Source organism: Danio aesculapii, chromosome 5, assembly GCF_903798145.1.
Source record: "Danio aesculapii chromosome 5, fDanAes4.1, whole genome shotgun sequence".
Classification (NCBI taxonomy): Eukaryota; Metazoa; Chordata; class Actinopteri; order Cypriniformes; family Danionidae; genus Danio; species Danio aesculapii.
The window spans coordinates 66,131,573-66,156,407 of record NC_079439.1 but is presented as its reverse complement, the minus strand read 5'-3'; the positions used below and the strand labels follow the sequence as shown (position 1 = coordinate 66,156,407).

General features: G+C 34.0%; 2 protein-coding genes across 5 annotated transcripts in view; one reads left to right on the top strand and one right to left on the bottom strand.

Moving 5' to 3' along the window:
- Nucleotides 1–2,360: 2,360 nt before the first annotated feature.
- cfap157 (cilia and flagella associated protein 157) lies at nt 2,361–14,842 on the bottom strand. Its single transcript, XM_056458732.1, has 8 exons — nt 14,537–14,842; nt 13,189–13,460; nt 12,576–12,729; nt 8,553–8,820; nt 7,939–8,069; nt 7,702–7,852; nt 7,500–7,636; nt 2,361–2,789 (listed from the first exon to the last, which is right to left on the bottom strand). Exons 1-8 carry the CDS (start codon nt 14,686–14,688, stop codon nt 2,642–2,644), a joined length of 1,413 nt encoding a protein of 470 aa, XP_056314707.1. The 5' UTR covers nt 14,689–14,842; the 3' UTR covers nt 2,361–2,641.
- Nucleotides 13,668–24,835, top strand: part of sh2d3cb (SH2 domain containing 3Cb) — a 30,024-nt gene continuing 18,856 nt past the window's right edge. Inside the window, exon 1 of one of the 4 annotated variants that reach the window (XM_056458728.1) lies at nt 13,668–13,745. In XM_056458728.1, coding sequence (XP_056314703.1) covers nt 13,741–13,745 — 5 coding nt within the window. In that variant the 5' untranslated portion in view covers nt 13,668–13,740. The other 3 variants (XM_056458731.1, XM_056458729.1, XM_056458730.1) reach the window with 3 other exon arrangements.

Sequence of the window (24,835 nt, the reverse complement as noted above, 5' to 3'; positions counted from 1 at the left end):
CAGTAAAACCAAACATTCACATTAATAAAACAGTGGAGTTCAATGCTCAATACACTAGTCAAGCAGAATCTGCATTTAACTTGATTTGCTCACCAGAGTCTCTGTATTGTCAGGTGACAGTGTGGACATTTAAATAAAATCTGATTGGTTTACACCATTTAATTAAAGCATTTTATTTCAGCAAGCTTTTAACAAAAAAAAACACAAACAAAGGGTTACATAAAATTTTAATTGACAATCTCTAAACTATTCCCTATTCTCCCTCTCTACTCAGATGATATGGTGGGCCAAATCAAATGATCATGTATTATATGCTATATTTTATATTAAGTATATATCGAGAAGTGTAAAGTCAGAATAAGTATGTTGTTTTATTCTTACAAAAATATATTTACTGTATCGAATGATGACATTATATGTTTTATTTTCATAAATGTTTCTCAAACATAAATGTAGACTCTTCACATGCATTTAAAGTGCTTTCTGTGTAAACTAAATCAGTTTTGTAAATGTCACTTGATAAAATATGGCACATTATACTAAGATAAAGACTGAATGTGCCATTTTTATCAAGTGACATTTACAAAACTGATTTAATTTACACGGAAAGCACGTTAAATGCATGTGAAGAGTCTACATGTTTGAGAAACATTTATGAAAATAAAACGTATAATGTCGTCATTCGATACAGTAAATATATGTTTGTAAAAATAAAACAACATACTTATTCTGACTTTACACTTCTCGATATATACTTGTTATAATATAGCATATAATAAATGATCCTTTGATTTGGCCCACCATATCATCTAAGAAGTGAAGAGAGGAAGAATGGGGGATGGTTAAGAGCAGGGCAGTGGCCTTGCTATACGCACGTATACTCAGTATGCTTACTTTTTTCCACTAGCTGTTTGGGTATTACCACTTCTGAGGATCAATAATTGCATTTACCCTCGGTATACTCACTTATTTTTCTGATTAAACTTCCCTAATTTTAGTGTATTATTTTAAATTCTTACTTAAAAATGTATATGTGTGTAAATGTATGTACATTTTTCTTTGTTTACCCCAAAACGATCTGTTCCTGATCCGCCCTAAAATGAAAATCCTAAAATCGCCCCTGTACAAGTATTTCACAGGGAACGACACTATATATATATATATATATATATATATATATATATATATATATATATATATATATATATATATATATATATATATATATATATATATATATATAACACTAAAAACGATGAGGCTAAGACTACTCATAAATCGCGTAACAATTCGCGATTTAAAAGGGTAACTACTAGTATATAATGGCGACAACAGAAGACAGACTCCTAATAGTTTGGTTTAAAACAAGCATGCACAAATGTGACAATCAAAAATAATGGCTGACTGACGTTTAAAGGAACCTATTAAATGTAAAGTAACAAGCCAGTAAAGAAAGTACGTAAAAAAGCTGTCTTTCCATATATATATATATATATATATATATATATATATATATATATATATATATATATATATATATATGGAAGCTAATGAATCAATGAAGCTAATGAATATGATAGCGCTAATGAATCAAAGAAACATTGACTTTCGTCGTTTCTTTTCCTTTTTTCATTTAAAATTTGGGTCGAATGTAATAGTACACCACCTTTTTTTTAGGACTACACCACTGGAGCAGGGGTGGGCGAACTCTGTCCTGGAGGGTCGGTGTCCTGCATAGTTTAGCTTCAACTCTAATCAAACACACCTGATCATGTTAATCAGTGTCTCCGAGATCACTAATTGTCTATAAGCAGGTTTGTTTGATCAAAGTTGGAGCTAAACTGTGCAGGACACCGGCCCTCCAGGACAGAGTTTGCCCACCCCTGGTTTAGAGATTGTCAATTCAAATTTGATGCAACCCTTTTCTTGTTTGTTTTATTGTTAAAAGCTTGCTGAAATTAAATGGTGTAAATCAATCAGATTTTGTTTAAATCTACACTGTCACCCGACAATGGAGAGACTATGGTGAGCGAATCAAGTTAATAAAAGCGTCACAATCTTCTCTGCTTGAATCACAAGTTTAACCTGAAACATTTTACATGTACACTGAAAAAATTATTTAAAGATGATTCCTTGGATTTACTAAATTTTTTTACGTTAAGTGGTTGTAAACAATTAATTTGTGTTGAATTTAAACAAACAAATTAAGTTGAACATTGCTCAATTTAATTTGTTTGTTTGAATTCAACACAAAAAAAATTGTTTGCAACAGTTTTGCATGCAACACTTTTTTCAGTGTAGTATTAATTTAGGAATAATTTCAGACAGCGCTCAATCAGACTGAGAATACACATAAAGTCACTTTAATTCTCTTTTGGCCCACGTACGTTCACTTTATCTCTACATAAAATCAATGATACAACAGCGCCACCCTGTGACGAGACATAAAAACAACATAATAACGTGGAAAATCTAAAGAATATCCATGATTTAAAAACCACCACCAAATAGGAGAGCTCAGTCATTCCTCACTTTCTAAACGACAAGAATCTATTTAAAGCAATACATTAATGAATGACTGGTATATGTATTGTCATAGTATATGTACTGTCCTGTTGTTGATGTACTGTTGATGTTTCCTTTATGCTATCTTCTGTAGACTGGTGTAAGCACTCCTAGAGAGATTTCCCATCTTTGTTGATGTGCTGTGTGTTTTGCGAGGAACCAATCCCTGATCTCCCGTCTTATAGTGAGAAAGATGTGGAGAAGATTTCTGCAGTTCACCTGGTCTGGAGTTAAACCATACGTCTTAGTAGGTTAACAGTTATATATTCTTATATTAACACAATTAAGACAATACTGTGATTAAGACTGAGAATAGAGGCTGAAGTCATTTTCGAAGTAAACACAAATTGATTTAAAGGGATAGTTCACCCAAGATGTACTATTTTTATCATTAGTAGCAAACCTGTTTGAGTTTCTTTCTTCTGCTGAACACAAAAGAAGATGTTTTGAAAAATGTTGAAAACCTGTAATGTTTATTTCTATAGCGCTTTTATGATGTAGCTTGTCAAAGCAGCTTAACATAGGAGTTCTAGTAAATTGAACCTGCTTCAGTCCAGTTTTCAGAGTTGAAGTTCAGTTTAGTTCAGTTCAGCGTGGTTTAATTTTCACTGCTGAAAGACCAAACACTGAAGGGCAAATCCATCGGTGTGCAGCTCCACAAGTCCCAAACCAAGCAAGCCAGTGGCAACTCCACCAACTGACGAAGGGAAGGGAAAAAAAAGCCTAGAGAGAAACCAGGCTCTGTTGGGCACGACCATTTCTCCTCTGGTCAAACCTCTTGTGCAGAGCTGCAGTCTAGCGCTGGAGAATGCTGGACATCCATCGTGGAGAACTGCAGGTGTGAGTAGGTCACCGGAGGATGTTCAGGCTGGCCCACAGGATCAGTGCAGAGACTCGTCTGTCACTGTAATCTTTCAGGAAGTCTCACGCTCTCCGCTCCTCCATGACCACCACAGCATCAGCTCAAGATACAGCCTGGTCCAGGATAATGGATACCTTGACATAATTTCTTCACAGGCTCGCATCAATGGCGCTGCATAATCTCTAGGGGCCTAGGTAACCACTGACTTCCATATTTAAAAAACATATACTTTAGAAGTCAAAGGTTTTAACATTTTTCAAAATAACTTCTTTTTTGTTTAACAGAAGAAAGAAACTCATTAAGATTTGGAACCAATAAAGGGTGAATAAAAATTTAAAATGTAAATTTTTGGGTGAACTATGGCTTTAAGACATGTACCATGCACCTTGAAGCCAGATTAGCAGTCTAGCCAGTCAGTTTAGTTTGCACCAATCCTGGGTTTTACAAGAAGGTAGCTCAGCTTTATCGTTCTTTGTTGTCACAGTATCTATGCTCCTTTCCCATTTACGAAACAAAATTCAACCAATCAGCTGTGAGCAGTGGCACATCTCTGAAGTAAAGCCACTCCCCAAATTTATTTCGCTCCAAATAAAGGTCGCTATATCTTAAGTAGGTATCAGTAATCTAATCGTTGACCTTGTCTGAGCTAAATAATACTATGATTCTGATTATTTTACAATATTCCATTCAAATTCTCTTTTTACATGTTACAGTGCATAACTATATGTATTAAAATATAAAGACATTTTTTAAATAATAAAATGGTCAAGTTTTAGTTGTTTTGTTTGATATTTTTTTTATAATTATTCATCAGTACATTATATCCAGTGTGCAAATTGTACATTGACAATCGGGTGGCGTTAACTTTTTTTGGTAGTAGTTTGGTAATACATGCTTCAATTAATCAAATTCAAGAATGTATTTAAATTACGTCTGATTTATTAATAAAATGTATATATTTTCAGTGTTCTGAGGGATATTTAGTTATTATTTTAAAGGTTACTGTAGCTCAAACTATAGAAATTATGTCTAATTTTTCTTTTTTTTTAGGCTACATGCAGATATAAACACCTATTTTACAAGAAATGCGTTTTGTGAATACTTAAGATGTCTATCGGTGCTCTGGAACTGCCAGTTTGAGACTGTTGAATGATATTTTTCATAGTATTGATTAGCGTGGTTATGCATATAACATGGTGTAAACCGTTATAGGGCGGATAAATGTATTTAAATTATACATTTGTAATGACTCATATTTAAGATATAGATCTGAGATCAGAGAAAGAAATTTCTTACTATTAAAGGGCTTGTTTTGATGCCCTTCAAGGGGATCAAGCATTAATCAGGGGGTCAATCTCCCAAAACCCCCCTGTAATTTGCACCCTGGTTATATCTTATTCACAAACAGTTGAAGGCCAAATGATTAGCCCTCCAGTAAAATTTGTATTCTTTTTTCAAATATTTGTCAAGTGATGTTTAACAAAGCCCAGAAATGTCTTTATATTTAATCAAATATATTTATGTACTATAACATGTAAAATAGAACTGGAAAAAAATCTGACAACGGGTACATTTATGCTGAGTCAGTAATCTAATCATTGACCTTGTTCTGAATACAATATTATTATTTTATTTATGAAGATTGTTTTAGAATATCCTGTAACACTTTATAATAACTACTCACTATGAATCATTTGTTAAGCATTAGCAAATGGTTAATTCAATATTTGTTAAGCATTAACTCGACATTAATAGACGTTAGTAAGCAGTTTATAAATACAGCTACAAATGTTGGATTCCTGACTTATAAGCACATCTATAATGTGCTTAATGATTGTGTTTTTATACTTTATTAATGATTCATTTTTCATTTCTGAATTAAGTACTGTATTATTTACAAACCAGTTACTTAAGAATAGTTGGTGTTTTTTTTTAAGATTATTCAGAATGCGTTAGTAAATGATTAATAAACCATTCAAATGAACATTTATAAGGGATTTACAAAGCATGAATAGTCCTCGCTTTAGATTAGGTCACAAAACAGGATGCAGTTGAGTTAATAAAGCATTTATTAACATACAAAGTAGCTATTACCGTATGCCTGGATAATAAGACTTATAAATGTTCATTTGAATAGTTTATTAATCATTTATTTCCGCATTCCGAATGATCTTAAGAAACCATCAACTACTCTTAAATACAGTAACTGGTTTTTAAATACTGCAATACTTCGTTTAGTAATGAAAAATGACTCGTTAACAAAGAATGAAAATACAATCATTAAACAAATTATACATGTGCTTATGAGTTTGTAGCTGTATTTATAAACTGCTATTAATGTCGAGCTAATGCTTGACACATAATGAATAAACTATTTGCTAGTGCTTAATAAATGATTCTTTGTGTGCAGTTATTATAAATTGTTACCGAATATTCCTTTCGATTTCCAAATTTACATGTTATAGTAGATAAATATATTTTATTTAGGGCTTTATTCGGTAATAAAAAATGTATCATTAATAAAGTATGAAAACACAGTCATTAAGCACATTATAGATGAGCTAGTAAGTCAAGAGTACAGCATGTGTAGTTGTATTTATAAACTGTGCTCTAACCTTTATTAAGTTAATGCTTAACAAATAATGAATTAACCATTTGCTAGTACTTATTAAATGATTCATAGTGTGTAGTTATTATAAAGTGTCACCGAATCTTCCAAAACCAACCCAGGCTAATTATTGATACATACCCCTTATATACATTTCTGAAGATCATGAAATACATCCCAGGAGTTTTTTTTTGCAGTTTTTCTTTTCGCAAATCCACCAGAGGCCGCTGTTTATGCTTTTTTCAGTTCTCACGTGTGCCATTTGCACCTGCTGTTCTCGCGTAAATCCACCAGAAGCCGCTGTCGACTGACCAATCGACTGACTAACCGACCGATTCCACTCACCCACCCCTTCCCTACACCCAATCGATAGTGTTTTCATAAGCACTGATTGACCCGAACACCCCCTTCACTAAACCCAACCTACCTACATGGCGAGCTACTGAGCATACTGGTAACAGCGGAAAAGCCATCCACAGGGAGGTAAAGCTGGCAGCTTGAAAACAAACAGAAGCCGTCGGCGCCATCATACCGCTCCATAGCATTCGTTTTAAAGACGCAATGCAGCCATACATAGCTTTGGCTACATAATTTGCATTCTCCAGAAATGTATACAGCGGTACATTTCCACAATGAGCCTGTGTTGTCTAAAACAATCCTAATCATAATATTTCCTTATTCAGAATAAGGTCAACGATTAGATTACTGACATCCATGACTGAACATAAATGTACCTGTTATCAGATTTTTTTGTCTTAGATCTCATAAATAGGCTCATTCTGAAAACGTAGTCTTATATACGTTTCTGGAGTTCGCAAATTATGTAGCCAGAAGTACATATGGCTGCATTTCGTCTTTAAAACGAACGATACGGGGCGGTATGACGCTGTTCCTTTTCGCGCTTCCCAACTGACCGCTTACCTCGGATGGCTTTCCCACTGTTACCAGTTTGTTCTGTTAGCTCGTCATGTACGTTGGCAGACTTGAGACGCAGATAGGAACTGACCATGATGGGGTTAAGACAAAAACAGAAAAGGTAAGACAAAAACAGAATCCAAAAAATAAAATAAACAAGTAAACAACAGGGTTAGAATGTGGTAAAATCTGAAAACTAGGTAAAAATCAGAAGAGGACTTTTCTTTTTCTTTTGAAAATTGTTGGTTGGGTATAGAGAAGTGGGTGGGCGGGTCAATCAATACAATTAAATGGGTTTAGGGAAGGAGGAGGGTGGGTCAGTCAGTCAGTCAGTCAGTCAGTCAGTCAGTCAGTCAAACAGTCAGTCAACAGTGGCCTCTGATGGATTTACGTGAGAACAGCAGGCGCAAATGGAATGTTTGAAAAACTATTAAAAACATTCCTCCTGGGACGTATTTTGCTCTCTCCAGAAATGTATATAGAGGTACGTTTTCAGAATGAGCCTGGGTTGAATAAATCAGTACTTTTGATGTCTTTTTAATCTCATACCTGCAAGTCATGAAGTCAGTAAGAGCAGGTCCTTTTCCGAAAGCTGCAGCTCCGTCCAGAACGGCCAGCAGCTTCTGCATCATCTGATTTCGTCTGACAGTGACCTTCAGCTCAGAGTCTTCCTCTTCTGGGACGTCCTGTACCCAAACCAGTGTTTACTTCCTTGTCTATGATTAAACTATCAGAATATGTTGAGTCTCACCCTCAAGGCCTCCTTCAAAGCTACAGCTGCTTCTTCTAGAACTGTGTTTATCTGCGCTCTCATTCTGCATTCCTCCTCAAGCTTTTTCTTCTGTCTCTTGGCTTCAGCTTTGGCTTGGTTCAGGTCTTCTGTAACCGCTGCATGTTTCTTTCTGTAATACAGTGGGAGTAATGCTTTTAAAATGCATGATTGGGTGCACTTAAGGACTGTTTTAGTGTCGTTGAGAAGAAGTTCAACCTGAGATCCTCAATCTCTGTGCAAACTGCAGAGTGAATGTCCAGCAGCTCTTGGTGATCCTGTTTCAGTTTGGTGCATTTCTCCACTTCAGATTGCATTTGCTTGCACTTTTCTGTCAACTGAAGGACCACCTGGCGAAAGACTTTGACTTAATTTTATGCGTTTTAATTTTTGATTCACGCTCATTATCTTTCAGTACGCGACCTTGTTGTTTATTATTGTGCATTTAGTTTTCACTTTTGCACGTTATAATTTTACACACAATGTCAAACTTTAGATTTACGCTTATTATTTTTCTATCCACGACCGCTATATTTTAGGCGGGAGTTTGATCCCATAAATGTGCCCCATTCACGTAATTGTGATTGTCAAAAATATACACGTGGATTTGTGAAAACAAAAACTGAAAAAAGCACACCTATCTCTGGGTACATATTTCTCGGTTCTCAAAAATGTAGCCCTGGGCACATATCTAGAAATATGTGTTGACAAATTGCAAAAAAATACAATTCCCAAAATTACCTGCAATATGATATTCAAACAGAGATGGCAACAGTCCCCACCTTTAATCAAATGCACGAAATTAAAGATTGTATAAAGTATAAATTGGCAACCTTTTGATTGGCAACACTCTTCTTGGTTATTTCGTGCAGCAGTGGTTCTGTAATGCTGTTCTCTCTTTTGAGTTCCCTTTCTCTTGCTCGTAGGGCATCGTTCTCCTTCAGCAGCTCTTTGGTTTTCTCTGAGAGCTGCTGTAGTTGTGCCGTCACTGAGAGATTCTCCTGCATGGCCCTCAGTGTCGTCTCGGGCATCTTCTGGTCTGAAACCCGGCGAAATTCAGCTGCTACTGCTGCAACATGTTGTAGCATTTCTTTCTTGAGCCTGTAGCAACAAATGAGGTCAAATAAATAAAATGTAATATTTATGTTCTTTTAAATATATTTAGTTTCACCCATTGTTATTCGATGTGACTCTATAAACCAACATACCTCGTCAGGCATATTTAGAGCAAGAATCAATCCATGTGTTATGATCTCCAGCGATCGAGCAGTTGCAGCTCGCTGGAGAACTACAATTCGGCCACTGAACCAAACTACAACTCCCAGAACGTTTTGCACTCATTAGTCCTCTCACAGCTGACAGTCATTTGGACACACTCACCATACACACACACACAGCTGAAACTCATGATTATTGATTATCTGGACTATTTAAACCACTCACTTTCCATACACAATGCTGAGTCTTGTTGCTCCCACAAACTTTACCAAGCGTTTTTTCCTGTTTGTCTTGTTGTGTTCTGATCCTTGTCTTTTGATTCTTTGCCATCTAGCCTGACTATTTGTCTGACTACGTATTTTGCAACCCGGACTCATTCTGAAAATGTACCGCTATATACATTTCTGCAGAGCACCAAATATTTCCCAGGAGCTATGTTTTTTTTTTCAGTTTTTGTTTTCACGAATCCACCAGAGGCTGCTGTGTACGCTTTTTTAGATCTCAAATTTCTCTCGCCAGTGCCATTCGAGCCTGCCGTTCTCGCTTAAATCTACCAGAGGCTGCTGTCGACTGACCGACTGACCGACCGATCGACTGACCCACCCTCCACTTTCCCTAAACCCAACCAATAGTGTTTTCAATAGCACGATTGACCCGCCCACCCACATTCCCAAAACCTAACCGACAGTTTTTTTTAAAGAAAACCAGAAAAAGAAAAGCTACCACATTCTCACCCTGTTATTTACTTGTTAATTTTTTTCTGGCTTCTGTTTTTGTCTTCCCTGATTTCTGGAACCGTTCTGCGCTGGGCTCAAACCCCATCATCATGGTCAACTGCTCTCTGGGTTCGCCTAGATAACTGGAAAAACTGGTAACAGCGGGAAAGCCATTCATATGGAGGTAAGCGGTCAGCTGGTAAGTGCAAAAAGTATGGTGTCATAACACCGTAGCATTCGTTTTAAAGATGAAATTCAGCAAACTCCAGAAATGTATATAGAGCTACGTTTTCAGAATGAGCCTATGTGGGTATTTTGGAATACTTTTTGCTCCTGTTTGCTCCTGTTCTGACCATAGCCTGCCCTACTTCTCTTTAATAAACTGCATGTGGATCCCCAACCTTTCCAGCATCTCTCCATTACACCATGACTTATCATTGCTAAAAAAATTCAATCTTCATACTTTGCCACTATCCTTTAAACCACTAGATTTCACCCATTTGTCAACAAGAAGTTTTTAATCATTTAAAATATTATAAAAATTTCTATGATTGATCACTTATTCTTTTATATATATTCTATTTAAAGTACAGAATAAGTATGTAGTTTTATTTTTACAAAAATATATGTTTCACTGAATGACAATGGGACATTATTTAACCTATATTTAAATGTATTTTGAAACATTAAAGTAGACATTTAAGATGCCTTCTATGTCTATAAAATCCCTTTTATAAATTTAATTTGATAATGAGACATGTTATCTTTCATAGAAGGTTAACATTAGTTAAAATAAAAGATCAAATGTTTTTGTTGTTGTTGTTGTTATCAGCACATATATAAATACATCTTTAAATCAAATATTGTGTTGATCAATATTACACTCAATAAATTTAAATATTCCAATTTAAAAAGTTTAACATTTAATTAACAGACATGTTTAAATACTGTAAAAAAGCATTGGTCATTGTTAGTTTGTGTCAGTTAATGCCTCCACTATTCAGATCTTATTGTAACATTTATTCATTCATTTTCCTTCAGCTTAGTCCCTTATTAATCAGAGTCACCACAGCGGAATGAACCACCAACTATCCCGGCATATGTTTTACGTGGCTCATGCCTAGTACTGGGAAACACCCATACACTCTTGCATCCACACACGCACTCATAAACGGCAACTGGTATAGCCCGAACTCAAACTAGCGACCTTCTTTTTGTGAGTGATAACCGCAGTGATAACCACTGAGCTACCATGCCACCCCCTTATTGTACCATTACCCTAATTTTGTTGACACATGGATTTTACAGTTTACAGTATCCATGTTACATTTTACAAACTAATAGTACCAGTAAATTATGCTTAAGTACTTACCGCTTAAATGTAGAATTACACTGTAAAGTGCAATTATAAAACAAGTGTAACCATTTTAGACTGTTAATTGCAGTAATACCCACATATTTTAAACTATAAACAACGAGAACCTCTTTTTGAATGCAGCACTATACAAATATACTGTACCAAGCAACAGATCCACTTGTTTACCGAACAACTGCCTCTTTGTAAAGCCGTACATTGCAGCCATTCATTGAAAATGATCATGAATGGAAAGCTGTCTCTCATTTGACATGTATGTAATTTATAAAGTCCTGGGTTGAATAATTGACTATATTAATTGTGGACATATTTGTATTGTGACAATTTTTTGTATATGAAAACACTACCCACAGCTTTGATATCTGATGCATTTGCATTTACGGATTTAGCAGATGCTTTTATCTAAAGCGACTTACAAGTGAGGATAAAAGAAGCACTTCAAATCATAAAATAAGCCCTCTCTATATATATAAACTCACCGGCCACTTTATTAGATACACCTTATTAGTACTTGGTTGGATCCCCTTTTGCCTACAGAACTGCCTTAATCCTTCATAGCATAGATTCAACAAGATACTGGAAATATTCCTGAGATTTTGGTCCATATTGACATGATAGCATCACACAGTTGCTGCAGACTTGTCGGCTGCAAATCCATGATGCGAATCTCCTGCTCCACCACATCCTAAAGGTGTTCTTGGATTGAGGTCTGGTGACTGTGGAGGCCATTTGAGTACAGTGAACTCATTGTCATGTTCAAGAAACCAGTCTGAGATGATTCACGCTTTATGACATGGCGTGTGAGCCTGTCCGAATTGTAGCCTCAGTTTCCTGTTATTAGCTGACAGGAGTGGCACCCGGTGTGGTCTTCTGCTGCTGTAGCTCATCCGCCTCAAGGTTCGACGTGTTGTGCATTCAGAGATGCTCTTCTGCAGACCTCGGTTGTAACAAGTGGCTATTTGAGTTACTATTGCCTTTATATCTGCTTGAATCAGCCTGGCCATTCTCCTCTAAACTCTACCAACAAGGCATTTGCGCCCACAGAACTGCCGCTCACTGGATATTTTCTCCTTTTCGGACGATTTTCTCTGTAAACCTTAGATATGGTTGTGCGTGAAAATCCCAGTTGATCAGTAGTTTCTGAAATACGCAGACTAGCCCGTCTGGCACCAACAACCATGCGACGTTCAAAATCACTTAAATCACCTTTCTTCCCCATTCTGATGCTTAGTTTGAACTGCAGCAGATCGTCTTGACCATGTCTACATGCCTAAATGCATTGAGTTGCTGCCATGTGATTGGCTGATTGAGCAGTTGGATACGTTATTAAATATACAAGTCTAATCAATGCATATGGAGAGAAAGTGTGTCGTACAGGTGGTTTGTCAAGCCCACTCACCTGTGCGAAGAACACAAAAAATTGCAAGTAGTTTTCAGAAACTTGTTGAAATCACGAGATAAGGAAGTACGTCCTACAGGTGGTTTGTCAAGCCCACTCATCTGCGGAGCACACCAATAGCTCCAGTATGTGATATGAACATGCTCACCTGTCATTGTCCAACACAGCTTTTTTCTCCAGATTATAGATTTCAGCTTGATGTTCCTCTTTTTGCTTTCGAAGCTGCTCTTCCAAAGACCTGCGTTCTGCCATAAGCGTCTCTCTCTGCGTAGAAAACTCCTCCAAGGATGCCAGTTTACCGGCTGAACACAAAAAGGTAAACACATTTTAATAAGCAATCTGAAAATTCAGTCTGACATTTAGAGTGTAAAGTGTAGTTCACTCCAAAATGAAAATCCTATCATCATTTACGTAAACCTGTTTGAGTTCCCTTTTATATTGAACATGAAAGAAGATATTTTGAAGAATGTGATTACATATATGTTTTTGTACATAAAATTGCCAGAAATCAGTAGCTTTTGACTTTCATAGTATTTGTTTTTCCTACTATGGATGTCAGCGTCTATTTCCAACACTCTTCAAAATATCTTTTGTGTTCGACAGAAAAAAAGAAACTGAAATGTTTGGAACAACTTCAGTATGATCAAATATTTGAGTATATTTTTTCTCTCTTTAATGTCAACTAATACGCTTTACTTTCATTCAGTGTTTATATTGTACTGTGTATATATACAGATATGTAACTGTGGACAATCTTGTACCAAGTGTCATATTCTCAGATGTGTATTTTTCCTTATTTTCCTGGAGTTCTCGTCTAAGCACGCTCAGCTGTAACTCAAATGACTCTCTCTCTGCCTCTTGGGCTTGCTGGTGCCTTGATAATGTTTCCGCCAGATCATTCAGCTCATCCTCTTTCTTAGCCAGTGTGCGTTTTAGGAACAGAACGATGTCTTTCTTCTCTTTCTCCACATTATTGATCTTAGCGGACAAGTCCTTTTCTTGAACCTCCAATTCATCACATTTATGCTGGTATCTGTGAGGAAAAAAGACAAGGCCACGATTCTTGTATTAGGCAAGTGTTTCCTGTTGAGGCTATGATGACATATTTGGTGAAGTATGTTGCCTGGTTAATTATTAACACCAGATATAATCCAAAGTCTATTTCATATTAGTTTCCTCAAAGGCACCGATATGAGCTACGAATAACCTAAATATAATTAAGCTACTGTTATGCTGAATTCTAAAGATTCAATAATGATAGCATAACTTTTATTTAAAATATATACTTCATTCAAGTTTGTCCAATCGACATCATGAGGTGAGTGTTTTCCTGAGAATGTTCCCATTGCGTTACGTTTTGTTTATGGGCAGTTTTGCTTTCAGATATATTCTCTTGACGGTCTTGAAAACCTCTGAGTAAAAACTGGTATATATATATATATATATATATATATATATATATATATATATATATATATATATATATATATATATAATATGAACAACCAGGTAACATGAACAACCAGTGGTTATGATAACTTGCTAGACCATAGCTTTTATTTGAAAAAATACTGAAACTTCATTCAAGTTTGTCACATCATGAGGTGAGTGTTTCCTGAGCATATTTACACTGTTTTTGGTTATGGATATAGGTTATAAATGTGCAGTAGTGCAATTTTGTTTATGGGTAGTTTTGCTTTCAGATGTATTCTCACTGTAAACCTTTGAGTAAAAACTTTTGTGTAACATAAACAATAGGGTAACATGAACAACCGGTGGTTATGATAACTGACTAGATATATGGATATAGGTTATAAATGTGCAGTAGTGCAATTTTGTTTATGGGTAGTTTTGCTTTTAGATGTATTCTCACTGTAAACCTTTGAGTAAAAACTTTTGTGTAACATAAACAATAGGGTAACATGAACAACCGGTGGTTATGATAACTGACTAGATATATGGATATAGGTTATAAATGTGCAGTAGTGCAATTTTGTTTATGGGTAGTTTTGCTTTCAGATGTATTCTCATTGAAAACATTTGACTTAAAACTTTTATGTAACATATACAACAAGGTAACATGAACAACCGGTGGTTATGATAACTGACCTTTCCAGTCGTTCCTCCAAATCGCGTATCTGAGCCCGATAAAACTTTTTGTCACTCTCCGTTAATTCTTCGGCGTTTTTCTGCTCTGTCTCCATACTCTCCGTCTTAACTGCTTGATCTCTGGTCTTTTTTCCATTCTTTTTGGGAGGCATTAGACTTCACGCGCTTTAAACTAACCAGTGTGAGAAGTAAAAACTTTAGTCAAGTGCAATTGTTTCTTGTTGCCATGGCTGTGTGGTTTGGGCGCTGTGTCACGCGCTGCGCAGAGACGTGCTCGAGAGAGTACGTTTGCTTCTAAAAAAAAAAAAAAAAAAAAGTACGTTTGCTTCTTGAATATCAGTTTCACCAACTGCATTGATTAAATGTCGTATGCCGAAATCATTAGGCTTCGAATGCATCCGACGACTACTTAAACATGCTTCAGATAGATAACCTGGTGAAAGGGGTGGTTCTTTTTTCTCAAAAAGTGGACCTCTTTGTAGTTATTCACCTCTTTTTCTATGTAACTATGAGGTTTAAATACTGCATTTTGGTGACATTTAAAGCACTATTTTTAGCTGGATTAGCTTGTCAGGGGTCATCATAATTATACTTTTTGATGTGCCAAAAACATTTTCTAAAAATTTTGAATAAAAAATATTTAAAAATATATATATACTTATTTATATGTATATTTTTTTTAAACAAATTTATCACATCATAAATCATTAGGGGGAAAATGAATCTGTTAAGGCTTTAAATTAAAAACTGCCTATTAAAGCAAAGTAAATTGTACTTTATTAGGCAAATAACATGCTGGTCAGCACATTCAACTTTTTATTTATTTATTTATTTTTTGCTTGTTCAAACTATTTATTTAAAATGAGCCAAAACAACACAATTCTTGAGATTTCATTGGGACAACTTAATTTTTTATGTTCAATCCACATAAATTTGTTAAAAGTGTTAAGTTAACTTAATTGATTTGTGTTGGGACAACATGAATAAATTGTGTGGAACCCTGCATTTTTACAGTGCATGGGCAAAAATGCATTGAAAGGTATTTTAAAATAAAATACCAAATATCTCAATTTTACTTGTATCAAAATAAACTACAGTATCAAATCAAGTATCAAAATAAAATACTGTATTTTGTATTTTAAAAAACACTACAAAATACTTTCACAAGGGAGCATGACATTTCTTCGCAAACTTTTCATCAATAAGGCTATTTGATCAATCCCTTCACCGTTAAAGTGACTTAGTAAAATAAACAATGATTGATAACATTTTTCTTTGAGCAAGTTTAATAGCCAACTCATTCACCTCGACTCCTGTACATGAGTCGGTATACATAAACCTTTGTTTCTCTTTGATTTTAGTATACATTTTGTACAAATTTCATACAGAAAGTCCTGTCTTGAAGATCTCTTGATCTCTCTAATCACTGTAAAAACCATGTAATACAGATGATGAGTTGGAACATAGCACTATATCTCTTAGTTGTGTTTGTATCCATTGCGTGGCCAGTAAAATTAACACTCTTAGTTAACAGTCTTATATTTTAAAAGGGTGGTATATGAACAGATTATTTAAATTTTTTGCTCATATTTTTATAGAAATGTAGATTTTTTTGCAATTGAAATCTTCAACACTTACTCTAAAAACATGATTTCTGAAAACTACTAAAATCTTCAATCTTAGTCATTTCCATAATTTTTTTTTTTTTTTTTGCAGTGGTTCTCTTCAATACACAACATAAAACAGGATGTCCCGCATTTTTATGGTGTCATCATGTAGAATTCTTACAAAGTATTTTACAGTATTTTAAAAATACAAGACACTAAAGTATTTTGATCCAAAAAAATAATCCATTTTCCTAAACCCCATCAAATCCAAATGACAAAATACTATTTTATATTTGAAATATGCATTTGAAATACTTGTATCATAAATACTGCCCATCCCTGGCCACTTGAATAATAAAAAATGTAAGCATAATAATAATAATAATAATAATAATAATAATAATAATAATAATAATAATAATAATAATAATAATAATGTAGAGCTTCCTGATTCTTCTAGCCTCTCTTGTAAAAAATACATTTGAAAATTCCTGGATAACAACAATTGCCTAATTAATATTAAAATTATATTTTATAAGCTTCAAAATGAACTTTTGGTGCTTCACGCCTTTTTATTGGACTTTTTTTTTCAAGAATAAGGTCCAAGATTTAGAATAAAAGTTACTTGTAAAATGTTTTCTCTATCTAACACAATACAGGAGGTCAGTAGTGAAAGGTGACTTTACTAGTTACTTCTTGGTCTTAAAGCCTTCTTCGATTAGTTATGTATGGTACAAATTCTGGAACTATTGTCAATGAGGGATTGGTCTTTCGAACCACCCGATCCCCCCCTGGCTACGGTACTACACAATATGAGCTACTATAAAGTGCTGTTTGGCTCTGGAACAAGATTCATGACAAATAAAACCTATATTTTTATTTATGTACACATATTCATTTAACATTAAATCGTTAGTATCAGACATGTGAAAAGATTTAGTCTTTTTTTCCCACATGCTCACTGAATGAATATGCTCAATGAATATGATGTATGTATGATTCCATTAAGAAGCTTTAACATCAGTGGAATGTTTCTTTTCCACAAACAGGGACCAACTTTGTGATTTGGGGGCAATTCCAGGTATAGGGCCCAAGCATTGAAACTCGAAACATTCTCTTTCTCTATAGATATATATATTTACAGTGCAGATTTTTTTATTTTATTTTTTATTTTGTAAATAAACTGCATGTTAAAAATATATATTTAAGTGAAACCTTTATCTTCTTAATGTAAAAAATAAATACAATAAATTCACAATTAAAAAAACAAGTTCACAAACTTACTCTGTACCGTTAATTAGCCATATTTGTGATTATATTTTAATATTTGCTAGTGCAGTACGCTTAAGTTGGCGGTTCATTTCGCTGTGGCGACCCCGGATTAAAAAAAGGGACTAAGCCGAAAAGAAAACGAATGAATGTATGAATGAATGAATAACATTTTAATGATCCAAACCTTTTATATAAAGTGTAAATTATGAATTAAAAAATGAGAGCTTCTAAATCCTCCTAATCCCACCCACCACAGCACAGGACCAGAGGAATACAATACAATATAACAATTGAACCAATTAGATCCTCTGGGCGTACTAGTACTGGCCTCACGTTTCTCAGTGCTGTTAGTACCCAATAATCCTTGTGAAAGCAAAAATAAAACTTTTTTTAATAATGCATTATATTCGCAAATTAAATCATGAAAATGTTATTTAAAGACACTGTGTGTGGATAAAATTGTGTTACTTCACCTATATCAATACTAATATTTAAATAAACAACGCTATCCACATTATCCCTTTAACTGCCTCACCAAGAAAAAAAATTGGATTGCATTTCTTAACTCCTAATGTTGCTAGTTAACACACACAATGCATTTTTTTTCAGCACATCTCATAATTACTAACATATCAACCTTTACCAAATGGTTGATATGTCGGTTTATGGTAAAAGTACCGGAATTAATACAAAATCATAAAATATGAAGTGTAAGATGAATTTATTTAAAATATATTCCAAATAAAACATTTTTTGAATACTAAATCATTTTTTGAAGTATGCCATAAAAATATTCCAGATTCTCATTTAACACATTTTCTTATTTTTTATTTATTTATTTTTTTTCACAATGAAACCAAAATCAAGTGTAGCAGTGCAATAGGATAGTGTTTGTTTGACTTTAATTATTATTTAAAACAGTCATGCTTTAAATGACTTTAACAGTCATTATTTAAAACAGTCAAAAATATGGTCAACAATTTGGTAGAGCAGGCAGTTAAAGGGTTAAAAATCTTAAATCTCAAATGCTCTTATGAAATCTTTTTTTTTTTAGAAATCTTTGTTTACCCTAGTCATTGTATGATGTTCATATTGACTGAGCAGGTCAGCTGGCTGCAGTTCCCTAAGACCAGTTAAAACTGCATTAGTGTTGAAAGCCTCATGACTCATATTCATATCCTCAGAATTAAGTAACTACCCAAGAAATTGCTGAGATATTGCATTGCTCCTGTCTGCAATGACCTAATTTTCCCTTCAAGATCTCTCCTTTTAAAGGATTGATAAATTCTGTCATTGATTGCTCATCCTTCACTTGTTGTCACAAACTTGTCTGTTTCTTTCTTCTCTTGAACACAAAAGAAGTTATTTTGAAAAATGCTGAAAACCAGTAATCAATGACTGTCTCTATAGCATTTATTATCCTACTATGGAAGTATAAATATAAAATACAAATACATATATAGATTATGTTTCTAACATTCTTCAAAATATTATTTGTGTTCAACAGAAAAAGGAAACTCGCTTGAGGTTGAGTAAGTGACAGAGTAGTGACTATATTTTCATTTCCTGATTAATACCTTCTACAAGACTTTCAAGCAGTACTTTATTCAATTAAAAATGGATCTTTCATTTCAGTTTAATATTATTTTATTTTATTTTTCAATAAATATATTTTAAGCTCAAAACATATTTTTGATTAAGAGCTCAACTAATAAATATTTGTTTTGACCAATGTAAAATTATCAAGTTATCCACACAGGCCAGTACATATATTACATATATTACATATATATACATATATATATACATAAGTGAAGTTTCAGAAACTAATTTCGAGAGGAGCACGTGATATGATTGAGCACGTCTGGCCACGTAATCAGTAATAATCCAATCAGAGTGATCCTAGTTTACTATAAATGGATCATTTTCTCCCTACTGCTCTATCTTCGTTTGTAAGAATCCCCCCTTCCACCCCATCTCCTCCTTTTCCTCTCTTTTCTAAAGGGGTAGCTCTCGAGACCTACCTGATCTCGGATCTCCTGATATGCTTATCGACCGGGTGGGAGCCCTGGGCTTAAATATCTCAGAGCTCAGGGTTCTCTCCCGGGACAGCAGCCAAACCTGCTTTATACGCCAAGCATATCTAAGTGAGAACTCTTGAAACAGAAGCTCAATAGTCTTTGTACTTTCATGGACTTATTAATTAAAATATTGTTTAATTATTTATTTTTACTTAGCTCAAGTGATCAAATTAAGATGTGAAACCATTACCCTATTTTTTTATTTATTTGGATGAATGAACACTTTATGGGACTTATTGTCTGATTAAAGCTATATCTTCTTGTTTAGAACAAAAAGAGAATTTAAAATAATTGACTATATTAAACAAGACAAATATGCTATGTACCAGGTTTTATAAAATTGTTCTCATGGAAATATAAAATATTGTTTAAGGCAAATTATTTATTGTTCACTGGGTCAAGTGGTAAAATTTAGATGTGAACCATTAGTCTAGTTTTTTCAATTGGATGAATGAAAGCTTTCACTGCAACCAAACTACACTGCAAAAAAAATGTATGACAAAGTCAAGAGAACAAATATTTGCATATTGCTTTAAATTATTTAAATACGTTAATCAGGTTTCAACTACATTTTTTAAGTTACACACAGTTTAACTTAATATTTTTAGTCAGGCTGAGGCTGGGTCAGTTGGCATTTCTGTGTGGAGTTTGCATGTTCTCCCCATGTTCAGTTCCGGTTTCCCCCACAGTCCAAAGGCATGCGCTATAGGTGAATTTAATAAGCTAAATTGCCTGTAGTGTGTGAATGCAAGAGTGTATGGTGTTGGGTTGCGGCTGGAAGGGCGTAAAAAACATATGCTGGAGAAGTTGGCGGTTCATTCTGCTGTGGAGATCCATGATTAATAAAGAAACTAAGCAGAAAAGAAATTAATAATTTATTTTTTTAGTCAGTTTGATTGATGTAAGTTGAGATGACTAGAAAACATAATTTGATTTAATTAAATAGTTTGTGGCAGCAAGAATTTTTGTGTATATTTGAGTTGTGACAAGAGCCAGTCATAGAGTAAATGTGATTGTTCGGCTATAACATTTTTTAAAATCTCAACATTCAATAAACTTTTAAAATATCAGTTTAACTAAATCAAATAAAACGCTCTATTCTCAAGCCGAGCCACTCGGAGACTGACACAAGCAATAAAACAATGACCTGAATGAAAGCACTGGCTTCATTTTGGTATTGCTGAACTGTCTAAACAAACGCGTTTGGCGTACAATAACAGGCCTTTTGCTATGATGAAGTTGCCAAGTTAGAGGGGGAGGGGAGAAAATATAGAAAGAAACGACGTCATTATGAGACACTACAACATTGTAGCAGAGAATAACAGACAGGCTCCGCGAAGAAGAAAAAAAAATCGTTCTTGTGAAATACAAACTGCCTCAAACCACAGAAAGTCTCATCATGAGGAGATTGTAGAGGTTATTGTCAGCTGAGGTTATTTCAACCACTTTCAAATATGGGATTAAGGTGTCATTCTTTAGCAATGAGCACCACACTTTGCGCTAAGGTGAGATGTAAAATAAAAAGAATGTCATGGAACTGCTTCTATTTTTGGAACGAAACGATACATTGTATCTTTAGTAAACCGTTAATGACAGGGTTAAATCAATAGTCAGTCTTTTTGAACTGCTTATGGAAAAGCTTCTATTTTGGGACTAATAAGATACATTGTAACTATAGTAAACCGTTAACGACAGGGTTAAATTGTCGGCCGTTTTTGTTTATAGTGATAGATGTTGCTTGTTTATGGATGTCTGAGAGAAGAGGAGAGAGGATTGGGGAGGGAAGTTTCAGTCTGCTTATTATGTAACTGCCGTTTGGAAATGTGTTTTCGCGCTCCGCTTTTCGAGTTTGGACATTCCTGCAGTTCCATTGGGATTCCGTAATTTTCTGAGAACAGATTACTGAGGAAAACAGCAACAGCGTGCGCATCGTTATTATCCTGTCATCATTCACATGTCGTAGTATTTGCGGAGGGATTTACTGACAAGTAAGTAAAGTGTCTCGAGTCCGCGAAGTGTTTATTGAGGAGAATCCCTTTCTGGTAGGAGTATTATTTGTGTGTTTGTTGAAAGTTAGTTTTGGAGACGTCTATTTTTGTATGTAAGCAAATTATGGTATGTTTATTAAATAACTTACTTTTGTGTTGTACCGAAAGCAAAATATTAAATTTTGGTCATGATTTCACAGAGGAAAACTGAATTGGTGTACATCCACATCCTGTCATATATCTCAAGTCGTAGTATTCGTGGAGGGATTTTTGAGCTGAAAGTGATGTGATGTGATCTCTAGAGTAAAAACGATGTTTAGTCATCTGTTTTTGGTCGGAGGTTATTATAGTTTGGGTAAAGTTGGTTTATAATAGCACATTCGTTCTTTTTTTGACCAGTGACAACTTGTGACATGCTACTTTGAATATTGGGGGTGAAATCGCATGCAAGTATGACTTCAAACCAGCATTAGCACTATTTAATTGTATGTGAACAATGCTGTACTTCGACAGATATTGACTGCTAATATGATTTTCCTATTTAGAATTTCGCAGGAATACTTTTCTGAAAGTATATTTGGTAGGTGAAAGTCCAAATATGCGAATATAAAACCAACTTTACCTCAGTGTTATTATAAAGTTGTTTAAAAGTTGTCTATAAGTAATATTTGGAAATAATATATAGGCTAAAAGTGTCTCTGATATATTTCTCAGTTCTAAAGCCTATAGAACAAATGTCGTTATCCAGTAAAAATAAATACATTTTATGTAATGAACAACATACATCATTATGTTTTTCTTACTTTAAGCATAAATATCACTACATTTGATTATATTTATGTTTGAAACAAAAAATAAATATTTAATGTATTACACTTGTAAATGTAACCTGAAATCTGTGTCTTAACCACTGTTTATTTTTTTTCCAGTGAAGATAACGTGTATGTTTTAAAACAACATTGATAATGAATTAGATTTTTTCTTATTTTTAAAATTTACTAGTTCCATAAATGTATGTTGAAAACAAAAACAGCAGCAACAATTGGATAACAAAATACATTTCATGCATATTTTTATTTTAAAATATCACCTAAAATTTGCATTTCTTAACCAGTTTTATTGTTGCTCATTACTGTATATACAGTTGAAGTCAGAGTTATTAGCCCCCCTTTGATTTTTTTTAAGGTAAAAAAATTAAGGTAATTTTTAAGGTAAAAATTATTAGCCCCTTTAAGCTAGATTTTTTTGATAGTCTACAGAACAACCCATCATTATACAATTACCTACAGTTACCTAATTAACCCAGTTAAGCATTTAAATGTCACTTTAAGCTGTATAGAAGTGTCTTGAAAAATATCTAGTAAAATATTATTTACTGTCATCATGGCAAAGATAAAATAAATCAGTTATTAGAAATGACTTAATAAAACTATTATGTTTAGAAATGTGTTGAAAAAATCTTCTCTCCATTATACAGAAATTGGGGATAAAATAAACAGGCTAAAAATTCAGGGGTCTTTAACTGTATTACAACAGATGGTTTTATTATTACATTTTATTTGATTTGTGCTTGAAACAAAAAAAAAAATGGCATAACTAACATTTTCTGGGAAAAAAAATGAATTTTACGTTCATAATGCAGAATAACCATGCTTATTTGTTTGATGGAAAAAAGGGAAAATACTAGGGCTGTGCAATTTGGCCTAAAATCTAAATCTCAATCAATTGAACATTTTAACTTGACTATAATTAATGAATGATTATTTTATTTACGTTATTTTTTTTACTTATCATAGTTCACTGATAAGTTTTGTACAGTAAATATGCTCACATATTACAAGTGAGGGATTTTTGAATGAAGGGTGCATTACCTGATTTAAAAATAATTGAAGGAAACACACACTATCTATCTATTATTATTTATTAAACATCATTGTTGAACAACTGAAATTAAAACACACGTTGCCTAGGACACACCGCGATATTGTAATATTGTTTTGAATTAGACCACACTGCTGTTTTTTATTTTTATAAATTTTATTTATTTATTTATCTTTCTTTTCTCTTCCTTCTTTTTTCCCTAAAAATACTGTATACTGTTAATGTTCTACTCATTACTGTGTATTCAACTCTTTTTTAAAAAATTTATTAAAAAAAACACACACACATTGTCTAAAACAAACACTTTTTTTCTTATGAAAAAGTGTAAATAAATAACTTGCACTTTTGGAAACAAAATTAACAGTTTTTCATATTAAATGTGGAAAATAAGCAGTATCTCTTCTAAATAAAATAACTTGTATATCCTGCAACTAATATTTTAAACAGTGCTTTTCTTGAATCTTCTCTATACAAATATTTTAATGTAAATAATAATTGTATTATAATAGCAAATATGCCTTCTCAAGGCATCTCTGGGGCAGCTTCCAATCATCGTCAATATAGTGCAAACGTCAGCGTGTAGTTACATTTTTTGAGAGATGCATGTGCGACTGTATAAAGACTGTGCCAGACCATACCCATGCATTCGACGCAGAAGTATAAATCAGCCTTAACAGAGCGGGGTCACATGACTCCACCTGCAGTAGGTTATTGAAAAAATTGACCTGGAAAAATTAGATCATAATGTCGATTTCGATTACTTTTCGATTAATCGCCCATGCAGCCCTAGAAAATACTAACTAGAAAAACAACTAAACACTAAGGAGCTCATATTTTCAATCAGGGTAACATTTGTTTATTAAACATAAGTTTTATTTACTAAAAAAATTTAAATTGCATTTATAAGTTAAAAACAAACTATTTTATCCTTTTATTGTAGTTTTACAGATAAATCTGATTAAAAACAGTGACATTTCTGCTTAAAATGTCAAAGAAGACTTCATTATCATAAAATAATTAATATATTAAGGCGACGCAGTGGCACAGTAGGTAGTGCTGTCAGTAGGTATTCTGTGTGGAGTTTGCATGTTCTCCCTGCGTTCGCGTGGGTTTTCTCCTGGTGCTCCGGTTTCCCCCACAGTCCAAAGACATGCGGTACAGGTGAATTGGGTTGGCTAAATTGTCTGTAGTGTATGTGTGTGTGAATAATGTGTTTCCCAGTGATGGGTTGCAGCTGGAAAGGTATCCGTTGCATAAAACAAATGCTGGATAAGTTGGCGGTTCATTCCGCTGTGGCGACCCCAGATTAATAAAAGGACTAAGCTGAAAAGAAAATGAATGAATGAGTGAATTAATACATTTTCATTGAACACAACAAAGCACTGGTCACCGTGTCTGCCTGTGAACACCATGTGCAGAAGAATGTGTTTTTATGAGCTGCATTTTTCAGCCCAGAAGGCTACGTTCTGT

Bases quoted from the DNA above. Each gene is read 5' to 3' on its own strand.
- cfap157 (XM_056458732.1), bottom strand. From the start codon at position 14,688: ATGCCTCCCAAAAAGAATGGAAAAAAGACCAGAGATCAAGCAGTTAAG. The intron at 13,461-14,536 runs GTCAGTTATCAT...TTTTCCTCACAG, and splicing joins TTGGAGGAACGACTGGAAAG to ATACCAGCATAAATGTGATG. The intron at 2,790-7,499 runs GTATGAGATTAA...GTTTAACTCCAG, and splicing joins ACTGACTTCATGACTTGCAG to ACCAGGTGAACTGCAGAAAT.